We start from the raw sequence: 25704 nt of genomic DNA, 5'->3' as shown, positions 1-25704 counted from the left end.
GATGACCTTTCTAAGGCTCAGGTCTTTTCTTTCCCACCCCTTCTCTATCTCCTCCAACCCTGATAATAGTGCAATTCTGGCTACTATTTTCTCATCCAAAGAGTTTTCTTAATGCTATTCTTTCAGAACCATGCCATACTGCTGTACTCATCACTCTTATTTGCTCTGCTTTTATCTTTTGTACCTGGCTCTTAAAATCTAAGTTGGTTGGTGAGTTTCCTGTGGGTCTACCATAATTACCAATCACCTTTAGATAATGTCCCTTTTTCCTTTCTCAATGGAACTGGAGTTTTTGTGTTTGTTTCTTTAGAATATATTTTTTGAGAGGTTCTGGACTGACTTCCCTATACTTGATCCATGGAATCTTACCCACCATTTCTCTGAACCTTAAAATCCTCTCTCCAAAAATTTAGGACACATCTAAGACTATTTTTGACTCCTTCTTTATTACAAATTCTTGGATGGAGTAATCACTTTCACTCAAAATTCCCATTATTTGTACCCTGACAACCAATTCCTCCTTTCTGGAGAATATCAAGTCCAGAATAGAATTTCTTCTTGTTGATTTAATCTTTTGAAGGATGACATTATTAAAACAAGGAAAAAAATTATTACCTGCACTATTTTGGAATTTCAGAAAGTGTCCAAATATTTGAAGGCCTCCAATACAATCAAAACTCTGTGCCAGGTTTGTGATGTTTTCCAAATTCCTCTATTTTCTCTTTCTGACCAGATGTTTGGAGTCAGAAGCCCAGAGTTTAAATCCTGTCTTAAACACTTAGTAGTTGTGTGACTCTGGGCAAATAACAAACTCAGTTTGCATCAGTTTCCTTTTCTGTAAATTAGGGAGAATAGTAGCAGGGTTGTTGTATTAAATGATATATTTATAAATCATTTACTGCAGTGTGTGTTACATAATAGGCCCTCTAAATGTTAGGTAGCAGCAGTAGTAGTAATTATATTCTGGTGGCATTATTATTCAATTTCTACCTCCATTGCTCTTCCCCTTAAAGCTTTCCACTTTGTGTCCCCACTTTTTTGGAAAGGGTTCCTTAATACATAAGTTTTTAAATATGAATATATAAAATAATGTCTTGAACCTCTTTATCTGTCCTATTTCTTTTAAATAATAGCCTTCTAAAACCATTTTCCTAACAATAATAGGATCCCATCAAGTCTCAGAGATAATAACTTAAATCAAATTTTACTCAAGCTGGGATACTTAGTTTACTCAGCTTGTTAAACATACTTTGTGTATTTGTATATAGATGTCCAAAGTTATAGGTTTTATTACCTCCTTTCTTTGATGTTTGCCTATTCTCAAGTTGTGTATCTCAGCTATTTTTCCCATGTTGTAGCTACTTCATACATTGTCCTTTACCACTTAAAACCTTTTGTATTAGGTTTCCAAGTTTCCAGGAAAATATATCCTTACCAAACTGTGCATAATTGACAGCCCTGATGTCTACAGTTATCATATACAGGAGTCTGCAACATTTAGCCATGTTTTTTAGGTTCCTCTGGCAGCATCATTTGTGCCTAACTGAATCAGCAGAATCATTGTTTTGATTAAGTCTTGGAAGGCTCTCTGTCCTATCCAGGAGGTTATGGCCTGGCAAAGCAACAGACTTTTTTTTATTATTATTATAATCAGGTCAATTAAGTAGCTGTCTGATTACTCCCACCAAGAAGTCAATATTCTTCTTCCTATGATTCTATTTTACCTGAATCATCTATGGATAAACACTATCTTCTTAGTAGCTTCCTCTTCAAAGTATCCGACTCCCTGTCTTCAGGAAGAGCTTTATATTTGCTTCTCTGCACCAATGTCCAAATGGTTTTTTTTCCTCTTTTGTGTGACATTTTCCCTCTCTAATTTCTTGACAAAGGTTAGGACTGTCCTCTGCATCTTTAGAACCATTTTTCTTTTTTGGCCCTTAGTTTTAAGTTTCTAAGGAATATATCATGGCTCTTTAAGATTCTGTAGGTACTGAGGAATTCCTCAAGCTTATTTACTTTCTTTTCTAAGGGGGAGACCAATATGCACTTTGAAATGTATAATTTTTACTTTTAAATGACAACTTTTGTCTTTTACTCCTTGGTGACAGAAGATGTATTTTATCTTGACTAAATGGAATGTAAAGTGAAAAGTGAAATGAGATGTTGCCTGAATTCCTAATTTGCTGGAGATATAATTGTTTTATTTGGGGTTTGATGACTTTTTTTTTGTAACTGGGCTTTAATCTTTCTTTCTCATGTTTCTCTTGTGTTTCTTCTTCCCTAGTCTCTCCACAGCTAACACCAACAAATAAATTAAGTCCTTTTCCTATTATCACTAGCTTCAATTTGTAACCTACAGAGAGAACCAAAAAAGAAGGAAAAAAGACCATTCCTTCTCTTTCCAATAAGTTTCCCTTTCCCTTCCCCCAAGGTAATGAAAAACTGCCAACCATAGTTTGAAAGTTTAGCTCTAAGAACCATAAACAATTTCAGTTTTAGAACAATGAACCTGTTAATTATTTTACGAATAAAATGCAGTAAGCATTAATCTAACATAGGAATAAAAACTATTATTTATGACACCTATGCAACATTATTAACTCCAATGTAATGGAGTTTAAGATTCTTTTCATATTTTCATCTTTAACAGATAAAGCAGTTTTCCCTGTTATTCTTAAAACAGAAAGGATAAGTTGCAATTATGCAAACCACAGCAAAGTGATAATGAATACAGCATGTGAATGTTTTCAATCAGGTTTAAGGTCCCCAAATGTAAATTTATTTTTTTAAAATACACTATCAAGAAGTGAAAGACATTGATCACTGCTGACCTTTCCAAACTTGTGTTTTAACGGAAGTCCTACATTCTGAAAAGCTGTAATTATATCTGATGTATAGTCTTGTACAAAAATCCCCAAATCCACATCTTTGCTGTAAGGAATAATACTGCACTGCCGATACCAGCCTAACAAAAAGAAGAAAAAAAATGTAAGGAGTTGATATAATATTAACCACTGTTCTTAACTAATTTTATAACACTTGGGTTGCATAACATTTAGTATCTTATTACTGTCATTAAAAAAAAATTTTAACCTATTACTCCTTGTACAAACAGTACATAACTACCTATGTATGTGTGAGGTACAATAGTTCTTATTTTTTAATTTGGCTTAAACTCTCCAGAAAGGATATTTTATTTCAATTTTTTAAATTACAAATCTAGAGTAAATACTACTACTAAAGTGCTAATTTTAACAATGACATTATTAAAAAGGCTTCTCTTGAGTCCTTCAGGTTTCAGCTAAAATCTCACCTTTTTCAAGAAGTTTTTCTGATCCTCCCTCACCTTTTCCCCAGTACTCATACCAATGCACACAAGCATGCACAAACACACACACCACACTCCCAATGCCAGTGCTCTGTTGATTATCTCCAATTTATCTGATATATTTTGTTTATATGTTGTATATTCTTAGACTGCAAGATTCTTTTGAGAGCAGGGATGGTTTTTTTCTGCTATTTAATTTTATCCCCAAAATTTAAAATAGTGCCCCACAAACAATAGGCAATTAATGAATGTTGGTTAATTTGTGAATATTATACTGAATTGGAAGAATAGCTAATTGACAAGTGAAGAAGAAAACTACCACTAGATTCTTCTCAAAAATGATTTATTAGTTTCCCTCCTTCATTTAATGAATATTTTTTCCTTACTAAACTGTTATGAGTCAGAACTTGAAACACGGTAGTAAGTGGAATTGTGGAGACAATGGTTAAATCTAGTTTAGCATTGATTTAATCCTACAACAAATAATGGTTTTCTAGTGATATAATGACTGGTTTATACTCAGTGTGGCGTATATGAGCTAGGAGCCTTAGCCAGGATTGACATTTAGAGAGAAAGCAAAGGACTGGCAGCAGGAGCTTAAGCTCTCAGAACCCCTGCACTTCCGCCACTAAGACCAAGGCCATATTAAAAGGCTCTCCAGAAAGCTGCCCAGCCCCAGGAAGGAGATCTGGACTGTAAGAAAGCTAACTAGGCCCCAAGAAAGGAGACAAACTTTGAAAGAGATAATAAAGGATTTGGACTAACACCTGGCTGTACTTGTAGTGATTACTGAACTGAAAGGAAGGCTGCTCCAGAGACCCCAAGAAAACCCAACAAGGGAACATTACATTTTAGAGAGAACATTACACTAAATTATTTATAGAGTTAGGCAGAACTATGATTAGACCAAATGCTAACTGGTATAAAAAGAAATGCAACGCTCTCTTAAATGCTAGCAAAAAACTGCAATAAGGATTTAAAAGAAAAAAATTTAAAGCTATATGCTGGTGATAAATAAGAAAAAATAAGCAAAAATCTCTCTCTCTTTTTTGGAGATGCTAGGTTCTGCTCACAAAAAGGATTTATATTGATAAGGTTGGTACATTTTCCAAAAAGGAGAAATTCTCTCTTTTCTGTAGCTAATTCTTCCTATAAGATCAATTAAAACCAAAGACCATTTCATAGACTCATTGCAGTATATTCATTGTAAGATCATATTTCTCTGTCTCTCTGAATTTTAGGCTTGCTTGTAATTATGAGATTTTCTTGCCTGGGACACAGTGGACATGATAATTTGGCCCTAAGAATAATGTGCAATAATCTATAACTTGATTTATTGGCCAATTGCAGACAAGACACTTTAAATCAATGCAAGAAAATATTTAGTTAGGAAAATGAAAACCAATTTAAACAACAAATAAATTTCTTGCATAGAACCAGGAATTTGTAAGTAAAAAGGGCCTTCAGAATCTTAATTTAAAAACACTTGCTGCCAACTGTAAACTGATAGAGTGAAGACAAGGAACTGGTAATTCTTGTTTTATATGTCAAAAAGCAGTACACATAAGCCTTTGGTCATTATTCCAGTGTTACTGGCCATATCACAGTATTAAAATTTGGAAGAGATGTTGGAAATAATCTAATCTTCACTAGAGAGATAAAAGAAAAAAAGGCTCAGAAAAGTTCCATGACTTACTAAAGTCACCCTAATAAGCCAGATTTTAAACATGGGTCCAAATCCTATACTTTTTACTATGTCATGTTTTCTTTATTTACTTAATTGTCTGAAGTAATTACTCTTCCTGAGTTCAAATCTAGCCTCAAATTAATTAAACTGTGTGATTCTGGGCAAGTCACTTAAGCCTGTCTGCTTCAGTTTCCTTGTTTGTAAAATAAGATGGAAAAGGAAATGGCAAATTATGCCAGAATCTGCCAAGAAAACCTCAAATGGGGTTATGAAGAGTCAGATATGTTTGAATGCCAAGCTGCAATGTCAAAAAAATCTGACAATTTTTAAAAAATAATTTTTAAAGAATACTACAAAGTGAAGCAAAAATTTAAGATTTATGCAGAACAGAATAGTCTAAAGTCGTCTAAAGGAAAGTTTGTATATTTTCCTAAAATTTTTCAGTGGGTTTCTATAAATATACACATGTAACATGTACATGTGTGTATACACACACACACGGAATGTCTTTAGTACTACCATAACACCAAAGATTAGGATGCAGAAGGAAAGTAAATAAGATACACATCATTATGCATTCATTTGGAGGTGAGAACTATTGGGAAGAGATGGAGAGATGATGAAACCATTGGGAAGTGACAAAGAAAGAAATGGGAACGTTTCTTGGATACCTGGAGCAAGATTAACTTTGATGTCAAAAGTTGCCAAACTTAGAAAAATGTAAATAGAGATATGGCTCAAAAAGTAGTTTCCTAGATAACTACCTAACTATTTGACATTCATATGTAAATAATAATTTTAAGAATTGTATAAGGTTTACTTTAAATTATGCTTTATTCTAGAAATGTGGAGAAGTCCTGCCCTTGAATAGGTAAATGGATCCTGCTGCTGCTTCTAATTCCTATACAGTCTGTTTTCATCCCACACTCTGATTCTCAAAAAAACTCCTCAGGCTTTCTTCTCTAGAGTATTCAGTAGAGGGCTGGGTATCGGAGTAACCTAAGTCACAGAAATAATCAGTTTTCAAATTCCTTTTCCTCAAAACAGAAATCCCAGGACGTAGGATTGTAATAGATTCATGAGACATCCTGACCTTGAAGGTTTCCCTGAAGCTATTTTGCTTAAACATTTATTGAATCGTTTAATTTCTACCCTGTCTGGTGGCTTGCCAATTATTTGGTTGTTTAATACATTTAATTCTAATCTATTTACAACAAAATGATCTCTGATGAAAATTCATTAAAATTAAATCAAAGAATTTTCTTGAACATTAGATACTATTTCAAAAGCCAAATTTTAACTTCTTTTCCTTCTGACTCTTCTTTTTTTTTTTTTTTTTTTTTTTTTTTTTTTGAGGCTAGGGTTAAGTGACTTGCCCAGGGTCACACAGCTAGGAAGTATTAAATGTCTGAGACCAGATTTGAACTTGGGTCCTCCTGAATTCAAGGCTGGTGTTCTATCCACTGCGCCACCTAGCTGCCCCTCCTTCTGACTCTTTTGAATATTTCTTCTTCTATCATGCCCACTTTATCCTAAAATAAGACCCTTTTATACAACCAAGACAATACTGTGGCATTTTAAGTCAATGCTAGCTATACTATCTTATCATTACTGTCCTAGAAATGGTGGGAAAGATCCTCAGTCCATTCCTATGCCTTATCATTATAAATAACCTTCCTTTTATATCCTGAAATTTAAATGTAATTTAAAGTGTTTTAAATGAACGAAGAAAAATTTTCATAACTATCTTCAAGGAAGCAATTAAAAAATGTTAACTAGAAGACTATAGAATTATGTAGGCACATATGAATTCTCTTACAAACCTACTTAGACTTTTTCTATAAACACAACTATGTTCTTCACTCTGGCATAAATTTTTAATAATCATTACTGGAAAAATCCAAGCAGAAATCATTATTCTATGGTACTTAAGAAATACTTTCTTTTCTCTGATTAGAAATCAAATATTGGAAATATTCTTGAACTATTCTAAAATTTCTCTCAAAAAACCATCTCTAGAATCAGAAATTGAAAATCTACACAATCTGGCATACCATCATTTTAAGCATGAGGCTTTTCACAGAAAAGAGCCAAATAAAATGTTTTAAGAATTTACCAAGACAAGTCCCACTGCTGAGCCAAAATCGGACTCCCAAATCCTTTAATGTGGCAGCTGCCAGGTGTAACAATACTTTTGCATTCTTCTGAAACAGCATTGCCTCCACAGAGATGTCATCATGGTACTTCTACAGAATAACAAATATTTAACTATTACTTTTATATTTACAAGAAGCATTACCCTACCTTTTTATTTCTTACTTTATTGGTCTAATTAAAAAAAAGATTAAGTATGTGTGGTGAGTAAAAGAAGAAAGAAAAACAAAAAACTAGTTTATCTGATTTTTTTCCTTGCTGACAAGAGTGATATGAGTCAGCATTGACATACTGGATACCTGGAGGTGATGAGATAATTACATAGACAGTACATTACATACATGAATAATTACATAGAAAATCAGGGGACTTGGAAGACTATCTACTTCTCAAGTTATAATATAGGACAAGAGTGACTCAAATCTCTGGTTCAGATCATCCACTTTACCACCAACACAGAAAAATGGAGGTCTTCTCAACCAACAGTAGCAAGGGATTATGTAGGGCCAGAGCTTTGAACAATGTGGATGCCATACATGCTGTATGAGTAAAGGCTTCTCTAGAAACTCCAGCTCTAGCCCTCACCACTTTAAAATCTTTTAAGGAAAGGAATTGATAACAGCTTTAAGAAAAAATTTCAGGATCTATCCTAAAATAAAAAGAGGATTGCACTTAAAACTAAAGTTAGAAAACCCTAAGTTTGAGTCCCACTTTAGAAACATTCTAACTGTGTGACACCAAGTAAAATCATCAGTGTCTCAGACAACTAGTGCTGAAGATTAAGTTGCAGCAATTTTTCACTGGAAGAGGGGATTCCCTCCTTAGGACTGTCTTACACCAATAAAATTACCAGTCTCTAGGACAAAAAATTAGCTCTATAAACTACTGGATTTAGCACAGGCACAAGAATAAATTTACATGATGTCTGAGAAATTATATTCTGAGGGAAAAGTTCTCCTATTGAAAAGGGGGTAGGTAGTGAGTTCACTAAATGGTCTCCAAATAAGGTGTGAATAATTAGTTGTCCAACATGTTGTCCCAAGGATTCAACTTCAGGAACTGGTTGGAAGAGATGATTTCTGAGTTCTCATTTGATTGAACAAACATGTTTTAAAGTCTGTGTATGACACTATGCTGTGGATAAATATTTAAAAAGGCAAAAAAAAAAAAAAAAAAAGGTAATCCTATAATGGCAACAAAAGTTACTAATGACTAATACCTAATATGGGGCAGCTAGGTGGTACATTGGATAGATTAGTGGATCTGGAGTAAGGAAGAATCCTCTTTGTGAGTTCAAATCTGGCCTCATACATTTCCAGCTGTGTGATCCTGGGCAAATCACTTAATTATGTTTGCCTCAGTTTCCTCATCTGTGAAATGAACTAAAGGAAATGGCAAATCACTCTAGGATTCTTACAAAAAAAAACCCCAAATGGGATAATGAAGAGTCAGACATGGGGGGAAAAAAAAAGCAAAAATTCAAACACCTATTAGATAAATTCCCCTACCCTATTTCGTTTATTTTGTATTAAGAAATTCAGCAGAATTATTTAAATGTCCTTGCTACTATCAAGTGTTAAAAGTAATATACAAATACTCTAATTAGATAATTGACCCAGGGCAATCACAATCAAAGCTTTAAAGACAGCAAAAAAACAGAGAAAGGGAAAAATTAAGAGTATAGTAAAGATAAAAATGGCACGGAACATCATAGCAGAAATACCAATACGCAAAATGAAAAAGGGAACTATTGAGTCGTGGGCCTATCTTCATGCACGAATGGACATAATGCAGAATGAATGAATGCAAGGCTCAGACTTGATTTTGTTAAGAACAGAATCCTCTAGGCAACATTACTATCTTGCATATTGATTTTGTTTAAGGGGGGAAAAAAGCAAAGCAAAGCAAAACCAACTATATCCAACTAGAATGGTTACATTAAGATCTGTTCTCATTCATCATTCATTTCCTTTCCTCAGATGCTTCCTAAGTGCTTTCCATTAAAATTTGAATAAAATTAAGACTGCAAATACATTGGAATTCAAAACCTTATTATTTTCATGAATTCTCAATATTATGGGATACCTTATATATTATACTGCCTTTCCACATTTAGACAGAGAAGATATTGTTATAGAGCCCTACATAGATAAGGATATAGATTTATTTATGTATATCCATATTTACATAGATTCCCAAATAGTTATAGCAATGTATATGTATATCTGTATCTGAATGTAATGAGCCTAGACAACTGGAGATGTCACATGTTCTGGAGGAATATTATTCCCACAAAAATATCTTTGCTCATTTGTTCACCACTGTATAACTTTATACAAACAGTATGGTTTATGTATTCCTGTTCCCTAAAGAGACAGGAATTTCAAATAGTTCTTTAATAAGTTAAGCTTTCTAACAATATGGCCAAACTCCCATATCATTTTTTCCTACCTTCTGCCTCAAATTATAATTATTTCATAGTTTCTTTTCACCTTCCCCAACAGGTTATAAATTGCTTGATATATTACCCTTTATTTTTATTTGTCACAGTAACTAGTTACATGGTACCTTAAGTATAGTAGATACACATTATTTGTTGCTGTGTTCCTCAGCACGGAATGCCCTTACTAGAAAGAATTTCATCAAATACTTTGTGTCACACCTGTCGATTAGCACTGGCTCATAATAGATGCTAAAGATTCTGACCAAAAAAGTATTCGAACAAAATTAAACAACAACAAAAAAAATGGCCATTTGCAATGGTTACATGTTTTCTCTGTCATTAGGTGCTGTAACATTGCAATCCAAAAATGGCTAATGATCCCTAGGTAATTTAGATTTTATTGTTTTTATCTGGTTTTGTTTAGATACAGATCTCAAAGGTAGCTTTCAAAGGGAGAAAGCTAATCCAAACATTTTGCTTCAGTCACTAATATAATCAGTTTACATGCTCTGACCTACATTCACTAATGGAATATGGAGAAAGTCAAGAAAAATGTTAAGATGGTAGAAGAAAATTAGATTTGATATTAAAATTTTGGAGCAGATAAACCATAAAATAGATGCAAATTGTGTGTGTGTGTGTGTATCTCAACAATATATTTCATTTGAAAACCACTAATAGCTTTACAAAGGCAGGGTTTCTGCTCAACAGGAGAAACCAAAGCAGAAAATGTAAAGTGACTTTAACAAGGTCATCTGCAAATGACATAGGACATATAGGCACTAGTCTTTATCATGGTTTCTGAATGCTAAAAAATCCTGCTTCTAAATATCATTTACCCCTCCTATTTAGAAGATCATGCAGGATTAAGGAAGCACATGTATTCAACAAACCTGGTTGTGTGAGTGATTTGTCTATATGTAATACTGGAATTCCATTACCCAGTATTACATATAGACAAATCACTCATATCATGTCAACCCATGGAGTTCAGTTTATAAGCCCTTCACATCAGTAAAGAAAAAAGTTCAAAAGCATCATCCTCATATTTTATTTATCTTTAAACAGTACAAGATTTTCAGAATTAATTTCTCCATATCATTCCTTTGAGGAGATTTTATTCATAAAGTGTTGTAATATTGCGTGATGCCATGATCCAAAGGAGAATTTTTATCCTTTGACATTTTTAAAAACAGAACAGATTACATTATGTACATATAATTAATAGGCAGCCCTACCTGGAAACAAGTTAAACTATTTGACTTCTTAAGGTTCTTTCTAACTCTTCTATTCTAAAATTCTGCTTCAAACATGTAAGAAGTATCCAGAAAAAAAATTGGTTTTGAGGTATTAAATAAAAATAATGAACTTTCCCTTACTCCCCCCCCAAAAGGGACTCAAAACTTATAATTCATAATTTTAAAAATTCTTATATAATTTTCTTAAATTTTATGAAACAGAAGCCTATTTTAATTTTCAAAAGTTATATATTTCCTGAATGTCACTAACCTGAAAGAAAGCACGTGCTTCTTTGAACCTACATTCAATAAATCTAGAATGGGGTACTTCCTCTAGAAAGTGGGTAAGGTCCTTTGGAATCTGTACTTCTAGTCCATCAACAGAAACTTGTAGTAATTCTGGCCTGAAGAGAAAACATAAAATTTAAGGTAGGATTCTGAACCGGAACACTGTGCTAAGAACAATTAAACTGCATCCTCTTCTAACATATAAAAACATCAGCAAAAATGGGACATCTTAAAAACATTTTCACCATTGTCAACTTAGTTACAAATTAACAACTCAAGGACAATCTATACCCAAAATGAATGTGATTTATGTATTTTGAATGAGTAAATTTTAAAAGAGCAAGTACTAACAAATATTCTCTCAGGTTTCAGTAGGAAATTAGTTAACAGTGTTGACAAAAACAAAGCCATCAATATCCTTTGAATGAGAGCTCCTTAGAGTGTCTAGCACTAGAAACTTAGAATTAATGAAATAAGGAAGAGAGGTAACCCTGACCACAATGATGAACTGGCCATCAGAGCGATTAATTCTATTACCATATCTGAGAGATTCACGTGGAATCATCATACAAGTTTTTCTGCCCTTCTAAGGCTTCTGTCTGAAGGTTTACAAAGGCCCAAGTTCCCTTCTACAAACTGAAGTTTTGCTCACTCAGCACTTACCAGATCCTTAAAAAACACATACTATACATCTGCATGTAAACTTCTGGAGAGCTGGAATTTTATTTGATCCCCAGCATCCAGGAGAATATCTAGCATATAGTAGACACTTAATAAATTATTGCTGATTTTTGACTACTAATCAGTAGTAGTAGGTAATCAGTAGGTGGCTGACTGAATTTAGAACAGAAAGAACTAGAAATTATCCAGCCCAAGTCCCCCATTTTATAAATAAGAAGCCCAGAGAAGTTAAATGACTTAGTCCAAGGTTATTCAAGAGGCATCTGAGATGGGAGTTTGAATACAGGTTTTCCAACCAAAGATTTAGTGCTCTTTGTGTTGCAGTGTCTGCACAGGGATGATACTCAGTCATTTTTAGTCCAATCTGACTCTGTGACCCTCTGTGGAGTTTTCTTGGCAAAGATAGAGGAATATGTTGCCATTTCTTTCTCCAGATCCTTTTCAGATAGGGAAACTGAAGCAGACAAGGCTAAATGACTTGCCTGGGATCACCAAGCTAGTAAGTGTCTGAGGCTTCATTAACTCACAAAGTAGAGTCTTCCTGACTCCAGATCTGGCACTCTATCCACTGCACCACTGAGTTGCAACTTTTATATAATAGACTCTTTTTGGGGGGAGAGGAGGAAAAAAAAGCACGAGGCAACTGGGTTTAGTTACTTGCCCAAGGTCAAACAACTAAGAAGTGTGAAGTGTCCTCCTGACTCCAGGGCTGGTGTTCTACCCACTGCCCAATCCAGCTGCTCTCTCTTCTTTTTTAATACAGTAAATTTTTAATACTATTTCATGAACGAGCGAACTAGTTTAAGAATAAAGGCTCTAAGCTTTAACAAACTTTCCAAAATCATGTCTTCCTGGAAGCAGATATTTCCTATCTATGAGCGAGTCTTTGTGGACTGCACCTAAAAAAGGAAGAGGGTAAGATGAAGGCAAGCCTTATAAGGGATAAATGTTCAGAGTAATGGCTATTCTTGTTTATCTAAAATAATCTATAATTGAAGCCAATTTTTCAAAATATTTTTACTAAACTGGTCATTTTAAAACCTGGCTAGAACCAGAAAAAAAACAAAACTCTACATCTTTATATAAGAAAAATATATTGGTTCCTTCTTTCTGAGTTAAATATTCAACTCCTGAACTCTGATTAAAACGGTTAACATAAGGAAATCATTATTTTTCTTTAAATGAACAACTCTTCTCCTTGGAAACTGTCATATCTCAGAGTCTAATAGTAGAATTCTATCAAATTAAAAAAATTCCCATTATCAGAATTTTGTCAAATGTGAAAAAGTAGAAGAACGTTTGTTTCTAGTTTCATATTTAAGCCCTTCAGTATCTGAAGCAAATTCAGCAATCCTGAATCTGTAAAATGAAAAGATTTAACAACACAATAGAAGGGATTTAACTTTTGATACTAAACCCCAAACAAGGTTTTTATATCTTTTTTTTTTTTTTTTAATATTTTTATATCTTTAGGGCCTTCTAAGGAATCTTATCACAGGGTGCTAAGAACTGAAAGTGCTATTGTGATGACACTGGTTACTATTAATCCCTGTAGTTTCTAAGGTATTCCTTGAGGGTTTCTGATTACCTTGGGGCTTTCTCTGTTTTTGCTGCCTCCAGATACAGATGCAGGGTATAGTAAGGTCCATGTCTGGTCACAGTTTGTTTGCCTGAGTTGGTGCTAGCTTTTTCCTGTCACCTGTAAACGTCTAAGCTGACTTTGTGTGCGGTTCCAAGGTATAAGAAGTTTCTCATTTGATTTTTTAATCAAATGACATAGTGCAATTTTGGGTTTTAAAGGGGAACTGAACATTATTGCCCTCATTCGTGCAGCCACGTTTGCTGAAAGCTGACATATCTTCTAATGATCATGAAGATATACAATTAAAGAATTTTATACAAAACTTTAAAATCCCATAAATATAACTATTTTTCTTTTCTTTTTTTAATTTTAAAGCTTCTAATTTTCAAAACATATGCATGGATAATTTGACAACACTGACCCTTGCATAGCCTTGAGTTTCAGATTTTCTCCTCTTTCCCTCCACCTCCTCCCCTAGATGGAAAGCAATCCAATATATGTTAAACATGTTAAAATATATGTTAAATCAAATATTTATAAACATATTTATTCAATTCTCTTGCTGCACACGAGAAATAAGATCAAAAAAAAGAAAGTAAATGAGTAAGAAAACAAAACGCAAGAGAACAACAACCAAAAAAGTGAGAATGTTATATTGTGATCTATATTTAGTTCCTATAGTCCTCTCTCTGGGTGCAAAGGGCTCTCTTCATCACAAGATCATTGTTGGATCATCTCAGTGTCGGAAAGAGTCACGTTCATCAGAACTGATCATCATATAATACTGACAATGATCTGGTTCTTCTTATTTCATTTAGTATCAATTCATGTAAGTCTCTCCAGGCTTCTCTAAAATCACCCTCCTGATCATTTCTTATTGAGCAATAATATTCCATAACATTCATATACCATAACTTATTCAGCCATTCTCCAACTGATGGGCATCCACTCAGTTACCAATTTCTAGTCACTACAAAAAGGGCTGACACAAACATTTTTTGCACATGTGGGTCCCTTTCCCTCCTTTAAGATCTCTTTGGGATATAGGCCCAATAGAAACACTATTAGATCAAAAGGTATGCACAGTTTGATAATTTTTTGAGCATAGTTCCAAATTGCTCTCCAGAATTGCTGGATCTCTTCACAACTCCACTAACAATGTATCTGTGTCCCAGTTTTCCAACATCCCTACAATATTCGTCATTATTTTTTCCTGTCATCTTAGCCAATCTGAGAGGTATGTAGTGATTTCTCAGAATTGTCTTAAATTTGCATTTCTCTGATCAATAGTGATTTAGGGCATCTTTTCATATGATTAGTAATAGTTTTAATTTCTTCATCTGAAAATTGTCTGTTCATATTCTTTAACCATTTATCAATTGGAGAATGGCTTGAATTCTTATAAATTTGAGTCAATTCTCTCTATTTTTAGAAATGAGGCCTTTATCAGAACCTTTCAATGTAAAAATGTTTTCTCAGTTTATTGCTTCCCTTCTGATCTTGTCTGCATTAGTTTTGTTTGTACAAAAACTTTTAACTTAATATAATCAAAATTATCTATTATCAATAATGATCTCCAGTTCTTCTTTAGTCACAAATTCCTTCTTTCTCCACAGATCTGAGAGGTCAACTATGCTATGTTCTTCTAATCTGCTTATAATATCACTCTTTATGTCTAAATCATGAACCCATTTAGATCTTATCTTGGTATGTGATGTTAGGTGTTAAGTCAAGCCCTAATTTCTTCCATACTAGTTTCCCATTCTCCCAGAAGATTTTGTCAAACAGTGAATTCTTATTCCAAAATCTGGGTCTTTGGGATTGTCAAATACTAGATTGCTATAGTTATTAACTATTTTGTCCTGTGATCCTAATCTATTCCACTAATCTATTTATTTTTTAGCCAGTACTAAATGGTTTTGATGACTGCTGCTTTATAATGTAGTTTTAGGTCTGGCATAGCTAGGCCACCTTCATTAGCAGTTTTTTTCATGAATTTTCTTGAAATTCTTGACCTTTTGTTCTTCCAGATGAACTTTGTAATTATTATTTCTACTTCTGTAAAATAATTTCTTGGGAGTTTGATTAGTATGGCACTAAATAAGTAAATTAACTTTTAAGCAATATTGTCATTTTTATTATATTCGCTCAGCCTACCCATGAGCACTTGATTTTTTTCCCAATTGATTAGATCTGGCTTTATTTGTGTAGAAAGTGTTTTGTAGTTTTCCTCATATAATTCCCGAGATTCCCAAATATTTTATACTATAAATATAAATATATTTATATTATTATATTATATTTATATATATCATATTAAAATATAAATAGTTATTTTGAATGGAATTTCTTTTTGTATCTCTTGCTGCTGGTCTTTGTTGGTAATATATAAAAATAATGATGATTTATGTGGATTTATTTTGTATTCTGCAACTTTGCTAAAGTTATGAATTTTTCTAGTAGCTTTTTAGTTAATTCTCTAGGGTTCTCTAAGTACATTATCATATCATCTGCAAAGAATGATAATTTGGTTTCCTCATAACCTACTCTAATTCCTTTAATCTCTTTTTCTTCTCTTATTGCCAAAGCTAGCATTTCTAATACAATACTGAATAGCAATGGTGATAGTGGGCAGCCTTGTTTCACTCCTGATCTTACTGGGAATGATTCTAGTTTGTCCTCATTACATATGATGCTTGCTGATAGTTTTAAGTAGATGCTACTGATCATTTTAAGAAAAAAGTTAATTTATTCCTATACTCTCTAGTGGTTTTAGTAGGAATGGGTGTTGGATTTTAATATAACTATTTTTCAAAGGAAATATTGTTCTCATTTCTAAATGACAACTGGAGACCTCTTAGATTTTCAGATTTGGACATTAATAAAGTAAAAGAGGTACATTTTTGCTCCAATTTGTTATGAAGCTAACACAGCCTTCAAATCTTTAGCCACAATTCCCACTGTTTAGATTAAAGTGGAAAGCTGCTCAATTATTTTAATAATACCTGAGAGAAAGATTGGTTTCAAAGTACTAGGATAAGTGAAAATGTTCCATCTAATTTGCCCCCTCTAAAGTATGATAAAAGCTTTTAGAGCTAGAAGGGCTCCAAGGCAACTTTGTTCAGCCCCCTTGTTTTACATTTACCTTAAGAATACTGAAACTCAGAGCTAGAAATTACTTGTTCAAGTCACATAGCTAGTTGGTTGCACAGTTGTGACAAGAAACTGACTCTCACTCTAATTTTCTATCTCACAACACTGCCTCCCAGCCTAAGACAGAAAGAATCAAAGAATTAAAGATGGACTAGATGATTAAGCCAATTGTGTTACTGATGTTAAATGAAGGAAGGCAAAGCATGGAGAGGGAAAAACTTTTAATAATACAAACTCTGCTAGTAGCCATTGAATTTTATGTTCTCCCTACTTTATAACAGTTGTTAATAAGCAAAAAAACCCAAAACAGATGGTTAAATCAATTTACTGTTCTTCTACCCTTGAAGAGGTACTATATTAGCAAGGAAATAGCCAAAGATGACAAAAAGAAAGAACCAAAGAGTACAACTCACAAACTGGAAAACTCCCAGAAATTATAAAACTTAATATTACTAAAATAAAGGGGAAAGTAAATAATTGCCTTCCTCTTCAGAAGGAGGACTAAAATTCCTCATCTCTGATCACTAACTCTACTCACCTACTCTTCCTCAAAGGAAGATGCTTTCATATGATGAGCACATACATACACACACACACACACATTTTCAAATGATGCTTTCACTAGCTATTTTAATATTAATGTTTTTGTTACAATTTTAAGGAATCCATGAAATGGATATACATCCCTATAAAAGTAAATATTTAAATGAAGTGAAGAGATTGGCTTGTATTTCCTATGCAAAACAAATCATAATTATGTGTCCTTGATCTAGCATGACTACCATTAGGATTTAATTTGATAATCATATTTTTAATTTTTTTTAATTTTATAACTAGATTACATTACTTTTATATTATATTTTTCCACACATGAAGAAAAGTCATGTGATGATATCAGCAAACATTATCATTTTTTCATGCTACTGAACTCACCTGTCAAAAGCTCCTGGATAATGACCATACTGTAACTTCCGAAAAGGCACAAACTTTCTGTCTGAGTGTCCTTTAAGTCGTAACTGTCCATGCCAGAGGTAGTTGCCACTTCTTTCATAGAAAATCACCAGGTGAATGGCATGAGTTGCTAGCTTGAGGATATAGTGCAAGGGGATTTCAGTTCCAGAAAGGTAATCTATTCCATCTAGGCGGGGATCTTTGCTCTGAATCTTTAAGCACTGGAATCCCATTCTCTCAGCTATTTGAAACCAATTTTCCTAGAATCAAAGAAGTTTCCTTTAAAGCTTCAGTTAAAGTCAAAGATGAACAGCTAAATCTGATTGGTGCTCACTAAATACATTAAGTGTTCATGAGATCAAAAAATTAACTAGCAAAATTTTAAGAGATCACAAAGGTCCATTTTATGGATCATAAAACTGAAGCTCAATAAAGTGTGTTTCACACAATTACGCTGTATAAGTGATTTCAAGGAATTCCTCACTGTTTCATACAGAAATGGTCCTCCTCCCTTGAAGCCTTAAGACTGAGACAGGAAATAGAGTACTGATACCAAAGACTGGAGGAAGGGAGAGAAGTTTTACCAAGAACACAACTGGTATCTTTCAGACAATAGGCTTACTTATATTTCAAAATACAGGAGATACAGAAAGGTAAAGGAATATCTGAAGGTCACAAACTATATTTACTACCTTCATTTTCTCATCTCCCATTCATTAACCAATTCCATCCCCACTACTTGACTAAAACTACTCTCTTCACTGTCACCCAATAATCTATTACTAATCTCAATGATATTTCCTCAATTCTACATACTGTTTGACAACACTGACCATTTCTTCCTTCTGTAAAATTTCTCTTTTCTGGGTTTTGTTAACAGGATCACAGAATGTGAGAATTGAAAGAGACCTCAATGGCCATACAAACTCAAAATCCTTGTTATAATAAAATTGAGAAGTGATTATCTAGCATCTGCCAAGGAGGCAGAGCCCAACACCTTCTGAGGCTAACCATTCTATTTTTGGACAACTCTAATCATAAGAATCTTTTCTTCTGACATAAAGACTAAGTTCATTTCTTAATGACTTTTTTTTTACTGATAATATCAGTTAAACCAATCAATCCTTCTCAGTATCCTTAGCATTTCCTGCTTTCAATGTATGGATATATTCTAGGGCTAAATTCTGAGCCTCTTTTTTTTCTGTCTACATTTGAGTCATTTGATCTTATGGACCATCTCCAAAGGAATGATTACCAGATCTGTAAGTATAGTTTTCATCTTTCTTCTGAGCTCTAACCCCACCTCCAATTGAATAATAGACCTCACTTTTATCTCCCACAAGCATCTCAAACTCACCATATTCAAAACAAAATTCTTTTCTCCACCTCTCCTAATTTTCCATTTACGTTAACCATTGCACCATTATTCTAGCTAACCAATCACAAAACCAACAAGTCATCCTTGGTTCTTTATTCCCACTCCCTACATAATAATCATCTACCAAACTAGGTTTATCCTTTATCAAATTTTTTTCACTTCAATCTCATTTTGTCAACTCACACCATAACTTTTATTTTCAGACCCTCACCATGTCTTACTTGTCTTCTATTACAATCTCTTAATTAATGAATTAGTTAACAAGCATTTATCAAGTATCTACTATGACCCGGGTATTAATAAGTACTGGGATTACAAGAAAAGCAAAACACAGTCCTGTCTCTTTAAGAGTGTACAGTTTAATGAGTAAGAAAACATGCAAACAAAAGATATACAAGGTAAATTGGAGATAATATCAGAGGACAGCAAGAATAAGAAGGACTAGGACAGACTTCTTACAGAAGGTGGGACTTTAACTAAGACTTTAGGGAAGCCAGGAGGCAGAGATGACTGAGTTGTTTCAAGCAAGGGAAGTAGCAAGTCAAAATGCGAGGCATGAGGAAAAGTGTACCATGCACTAAAAGTAACAAAAAGGCCAGTATAATTGGATTGCAGAGCACAAGGGAAGGGATGAAGAAGGGGTAAAAAGGGTTGCATCTATCCTCTATATAGCTACCAAAATAATATTCTTAAAACTCATATGTGAACATGTTATTTCAATCAAGGACCTTGAATGACTACCTATTGCACTGAATAAAATTGAAACTCATCTTTTTGACCTTTAAAATGTTTTATAATCTAACTGTAGCCTATCTTTCTAGGCTAATTATATACCTACTTGTTTCTTAGCTTTTCCCTGTATCTGAAATATTCTTGATGCCTTTTGGACCCCTTTAGTTCTTTCAAGGTACAACTCAAGTACTACCTCTTTGAAAAGGCCTTTCATGGTACTCCCAATTGATATGATTCGTGCTCTATTTAGCTTGCATTTATAATAATACTATATGTATGCTTCCATCAAAATGTAAGCTCTTTCAGGACAGGGATTGTCTTTATTTTGCATCGATATCCCCAATTCCTGATATAGTGACAGCCACATAGAAAGCATTTGATACATACTTGCTGGATGATTTACTTTCAAGAAATCTGTTCCTCAGAATTTACCACAAAGTAAAAATAACATCAATCTGCCCTCTATTAATATTTAAAGTGAAACCTGCTGGTATAAATTTAGTTACTAATAACTTTACATTTCCATAGCATTTCAAAGAAGCAATGCCTTCATGAGTACCCTTGTATTACAATTTGTTACTATAACAGAATACCATTATAAAAGAATTTATTACATGGTTCTTAATCTGTTGTAGGATTACTTTCCCCAACATTGCATATAGTGAAAGTGTGCTTGAAGCAACAGTAGTAGAGGCTAGATGGTGGACACTGGAATCATGACAGTAGAGTCTTATGATCCACTACATTCTGGCTTTGTGACTTGAGGCAACTCACTCACTTTCTCAGCTCCCTAAACAATTTTCTAATAACACTGTAAGATGAAGAACAATTACTAATATGCAGTAGTAGAGTCAGTTTCCTCATGAATCTCCTAATACCAATAAAGTCATAAGTCTGGAGCATCATCACCCCATCTCTTTAACTTCCCTACTTAAAAAAAAAATTCTCAAAATTCAACATATTAGAATTTCCTCTGGATTGGAGGGAATAGACTCAAGAGTGAAGACTGAGACTTTTTTTTTTTTTAAACATAAGGCCACATAGGGATTTGTTTTGCTTCACTATACATATTTGTAACAAGTTTTGTTAAATGATGGGGGGGAGGGAAGAAGGGAAGAAAAGGGAGAGAATTTGGACCTGAAAATAAAATAATCAAATTAAAAAATAAGAAAATAACTGGCAGATGTTAGTAGTACTGACAATAATGACAATTTGTATTTCTAAAGTTCTTTACAACTTACTTCACAATAGTCCTGTAAGTTTAGTTATTATTACTATTATTATTATTATTATATCAGGTATAGTTTACAGATGAAAAGCTGGACATCAGAGTGGTTAAATGATTTGCTCTAAGTCACACTGCTAGTAAGGAGCTAGAGACAAGATGCAATGTGAGAACTCACTCAATTGGAATCAATTGGATTCTTTAGACACCATTTCTATAAAATACAGTATTAATTCTATGTCTCAGGAGAATGTAAACTGTGGAAGCAAGACTGCTTTCATTTTTTGTCTCTGATATCATACAATGCCTTGGAAATTTTATGTTTCTGATAATTGCTTTTTAAAGTTGAATTTTCCTATGCCTATCTAAATGTTTTGGCTTCACCCTTATATCCTATATACTATTTACCTCCCAAAACATCTTGGTATTAATTTTATACTCTGCAAAGTACTATCTCTAAACTTGTTATTTATTTCAACTCTCATACTCCCACTTTTGTGGAAACTATTTACTAAGGAATTTTTCCTTTCTCCTCTTATTTAGTATAGTATCTTAAATGAGGCTTACTACAAAAGTATCTTCTTCATCCACATCTATGACCTTTTTCTACAACATTTAATTCTAGTATCATCCTTCTATTGACTGCTTATATATAGCTTTATAGTACATAGTTTTTTGCAGATTGTCCCCACCATTAGACTAAGAACTCCTTCAGAGTAGGGATTGTCTTTTATTTTTCTATGTATCACCAGTGCTAAGCACAATGCCTGGTACATAGCAGTCACTTAAATAAACATTTACTGACTTACATGTTCGAAATTCTCCTCAAACTCTATTACAAAATGAAGAAATGTAAAGAATATTAATTGAATGCTGTCAAAATTATCCACAGAACAGAAATAGGGACATTTTAGCATAGGTTTGATTCTCTTGTCATCTCAGAAATCTTCTAGTCCTAGTTTGTATTCACCCAAGCTTTGAAGAACGAATAACATCTTTGGTCAAATCTAGGTGCCAAAACTTACTGTGCTTCACATCTAACATTCCAAGTAAATGGTTTAGTGTCATATAAATGTGATTATCTTATTAATAAATTATGTTTAGCCCACTTATTCTTATGTAAAAGTTCTGCCAACTGAATAATCTGCCTCTCATACTGAAAACACACCCTTGTTAATCTACTTTTCATTATATTAATTTTTTTCAATCTGCCAATTATCCACTCCCAACACTTTAGTTACAGTAGTATGCCAGCAATAAAGCCTTCTAAATCTTTCATTTTGATCAACTAGTAACCTAACCAGGGCCATCTCAATCTGGTGTCCTATCTCCTCATTCATTCTAAGACCTTTTGTCATATTCTCAACAAAAGCTCCTCTTTCCACTTCTTGCCTTGAAACACAGCTTCCTTTGCATGTATTATATCCCTTGCAATGCCCTCTAATGGAAGCCCTTCCTTTTCGTCTTCCTCCAAATGATAGGGTCCAGATTCCTAAGTTTACTTATTCTTTGTTCTCCAGACCTACATTCAGATTACTTTTTTCTCCTTAAAATTAATATGTCCTCTCATTTGATGCTTTCCAATTTATCCTCTCTCTCTCTCTCTCTCTCTCTCTCTCTCTCTCTCTCTCTCTCTCTCTCTCTCTATATATATATATATATATATATACATACATACACACACACATATATACATATGTATATGTGTGTGTATATATATACATACACACACATATATATACATATGTATATGTGTATATATATATATATATGTATATGTGTGTATATATATATCTTATTTGTACACAATTGTTTCTGTTATTCCTCCCCTTAGACTGTGAACTCCTCAAGACCTTTGTTTGTATACTCAGCATTTACCATTCAGTGCCTAACAGATGTTTAGTATATGCCTGACATATCTGACATAGCCTGTTCTTATGAAAGACACAAAAATGTAGAGCCAAACACCTAAAAATAAACACCTTACCTCATTTTTCAATAGATGATCCAGTAGTGCAAATGTAGTAAAGTCTCTTTTAGCACATAAGTACTTGCATTCTGAGACAGTGCCATAAGAAGAGTTTTTAACCTGCTCAAAATCTCTATTAATTGCTTTCAGAACCAAAGGATCAATGAGAAAAACTGGCATATCTTGGCTTGATGCTAGCTTAAGAAATTTCTTAACTGCACGCTGTTTAGGGAAACAACAACAAAAAAAAGTTTTAATTTCACATTTTCACTTCATTTTGATTATAAAGCACTAAGATAACACAAATTAATCTCTCAGTAAAAGGATATTTTTACCAAGAGAAGAAAAAGGCAAGGGCAGACCAGATTTTGCAACTTAAAATGAGAAACCTGGGATTAATGTCTTCTCAAAACTTTCAATTTAATTATCTGTACCCTTTTATTAAAGGATTTTGTACCCCATAATATGCCAAAAGTTTTCACTACTATATATATTTTCTGTCCAAAAGACTGTGACCAAGATATTATCTCTGACTAAACCAGTCTACATTTACTTATTAAGAATTTTGCTAAGTACTCTTTTACAAGGACAACAGAGCCCTCTACTGGAAAAAAGAAATGACAGCATTAAACGGTATAAGTCCTATGAAAGACTAGGCTACTCTGATCAAGACAATGATCCAAAACAATTCAAAAATGCTGTCATGATGAAATGCTGTCAAACTCCAGAGAGAGAACTGATGAAGTATGAGTACAGACTGAATCATATTTTTTTCTTCTGCAAAATAATTTTTATGTAAATATTTTCATGATTTTTTTGAATATTTAATCTTGTACAGTTTTATATATACAGTGAAAATTAGTGTTTTCTGATTTAATTGACTTAAGATTATACCCTGATCTAAAATACTCTTAAATAAACATAGCTTATTCTGAGGATATAGATGAACCTGAACTTCATTTTTTGCACCTTTCTTTTATGGGGGTTTTTTGTTTTGTTTTTTCCCCTAAGCAAAAAAATAAAAATTAACATAATCATCACCCTGATTTGAGAATCCAGGAGTTCAAGAATGACAAATAAAGGGATAGCTTCTCTAAAGGCTTCACAGGGAAACAATTCTAACAAGTGTTCAGCCACAGAGATGTGTGAGAACACCAGCGTTTCATAAAAAAATTTTTTTTGCAGCTTTCCAGAGCTAAAAGCATTCTAAGCTAAAAGGAGTTTAAGAAAGATCAGAAGCACTATAAAGCAGCATATGAGCTTGAAGCCACTGGGACTGGAATCCTTGGGAATTAAAAGAGGAACAATGAAAGACCCAAACAAGGACTGAGGGTTGTCACAGTTTTCTTTATCTTCAAAATAGAAATATACCTATCCTATTTTATCTGTTGGGTAGTCAGAGACAAAAGGGTTTCTCTAAATGACAGATTATATTGCCTTCCTTTCTATTAAAGAGACATACTCTTGACTTTTAAATAAGTCCAATGAATATACATTTTTATAACTTGAAAAAAATTGAAGGCTACAAATTATATTATAAAGTCAGCCAAGATTCTCTCTTAAAAACATGGGAACTATTTAAAACTTTTCTAAACATCTTTTTTCAGTATATTCACATAAGCTCTTAAGAGCTTGAAAAAATGTTTATTATGAAATATATATATCCAAATTTTTAAAATAAAATTATGTGGTAGGTCTCAAGTACTATAGCTTAGATAGGTATATAATCTATTATTTTCCTTGCCACATCATTGGTGAGCAATCAAACTTACTACATAGAATGATATATGAATAGTTTTATATTATTCCATTTTGCTTCATGGGGAGAGTACATTATATGTCTAGTATTCTATTTAATAATATGGGTCTTATGTAGCTGAGGTTAGATTATTAAATATCTAGAATAATATGTTCCTCTTTTCCCCAAAAAATCCTGGAGAATTCCTATGATAAAAAAACAAAACAAAACAAAAACCTGCTATGTTAGATAACTAAAATGGACACGCACACATGTGTTTGTCTCTAAATATGATAAAGAGTCTGGTAATGAAATGCTTGAACTTTTACCATTTAAACAGCAATTCAGTTCTAGCTGATGTCAGCAATGACCCAGAATTTAGTGATTTAAAAGCCCAGTTCTAATCCCAAAGTTTTCTTCCTCACTGGTAGCAGAGGAGTTAAAGATTTCATTGTGTCATTAACATTGAAAAGCCTTGTCTTGTCATATGCACACTACTAGGATATATGCATTCAGAAATGGCAAACCTGGTATCACTAAATTCACTTACAAAAAAATTAGGTAAGAATATGTCCCAAATTTGGATACTCTAAGTCTAAAATATGCTTCATGACAGTTAGTGGGTTTCTTGTAAACATAGTTATATTTTCAGAGTTCATACAAATTAATATATATTCATTTATTACTTCTTTCCTATATATTCCTTATTCATTATTTGGTTCCATTAACTTAGTAACAATGTTCATTAAGATATTAAATGCATATTATACTTACCCATTGTATATTATTATTTCCAACTTTACTTCCTTTAGCTCTTGATGAACCAGCTCCATTCTAAGATAAAAATATTTGAAAAATGTATTTTAGTAAGTTCATAAATAGTATGATATGTTAAGTCACCTTTCATTTAGGGCATGAACAAGATGAACACAAAATCTGACAAACTAATTCATTAATATAAAAATTTTTAGCAAATGCCCACATAAACATGGCCCTAAGCAAAATAGTATGGTTACAAAAATATTATGCATAGACTCTATGAGTTTACAATCAGAGAACAGAGAACACTGATATAAAACAGAACAAAAACTTTAAATCAGGATGCATCTAGATAGTGGAGTATAAAAGCACTAAAGCCCCTGAACAAGCTTTTGCCA

At 33.2% G+C, this 25704-nt stretch overlaps 1 protein-coding gene across 2 annotated transcripts in view; it reads right to left on the bottom strand.

Moving 5' to 3' along the window:
* FKTN (fukutin) overlaps positions 1-25704 on the bottom strand; it is a 55196-nt gene that overhangs the window by 12922 nt on the left and 16570 nt on the right. For both annotated transcript variants that reach the window (XM_074282978.1, XM_074282979.1), the window contains 6 exons: positions 25322-25381; positions 22828-23031; positions 17488-17765; positions 11122-11254; positions 7132-7261; positions 2832-2965 (listed from right to left, as the gene is read on the bottom strand). In XM_074282978.1, the coding sequence (XP_074139079.1) occupies positions 2832-2965; positions 7132-7261; positions 11122-11254; positions 17488-17765; positions 22828-23031; positions 25322-25381 (939 nt within the window). The remainder of the gene's footprint in view (positions 1-2831; positions 2966-7131; positions 7262-11121; positions 11255-17487; positions 17766-22827; positions 23032-25321; positions 25382-25704) is intronic.

The sequence above is a fragment of the Sminthopsis crassicaudata genome, chromosome 1 (assembly GCF_048593235.1).
Source record: "Sminthopsis crassicaudata isolate SCR6 chromosome 1, ASM4859323v1, whole genome shotgun sequence".
Classification (NCBI taxonomy): Eukaryota; Metazoa; Chordata; class Mammalia; order Dasyuromorphia; family Dasyuridae; genus Sminthopsis; species Sminthopsis crassicaudata.
The sequence above is the reverse complement of the archived record's forward strand: the minus strand, read 5'-3'. Positions and strand labels throughout refer to the sequence as shown.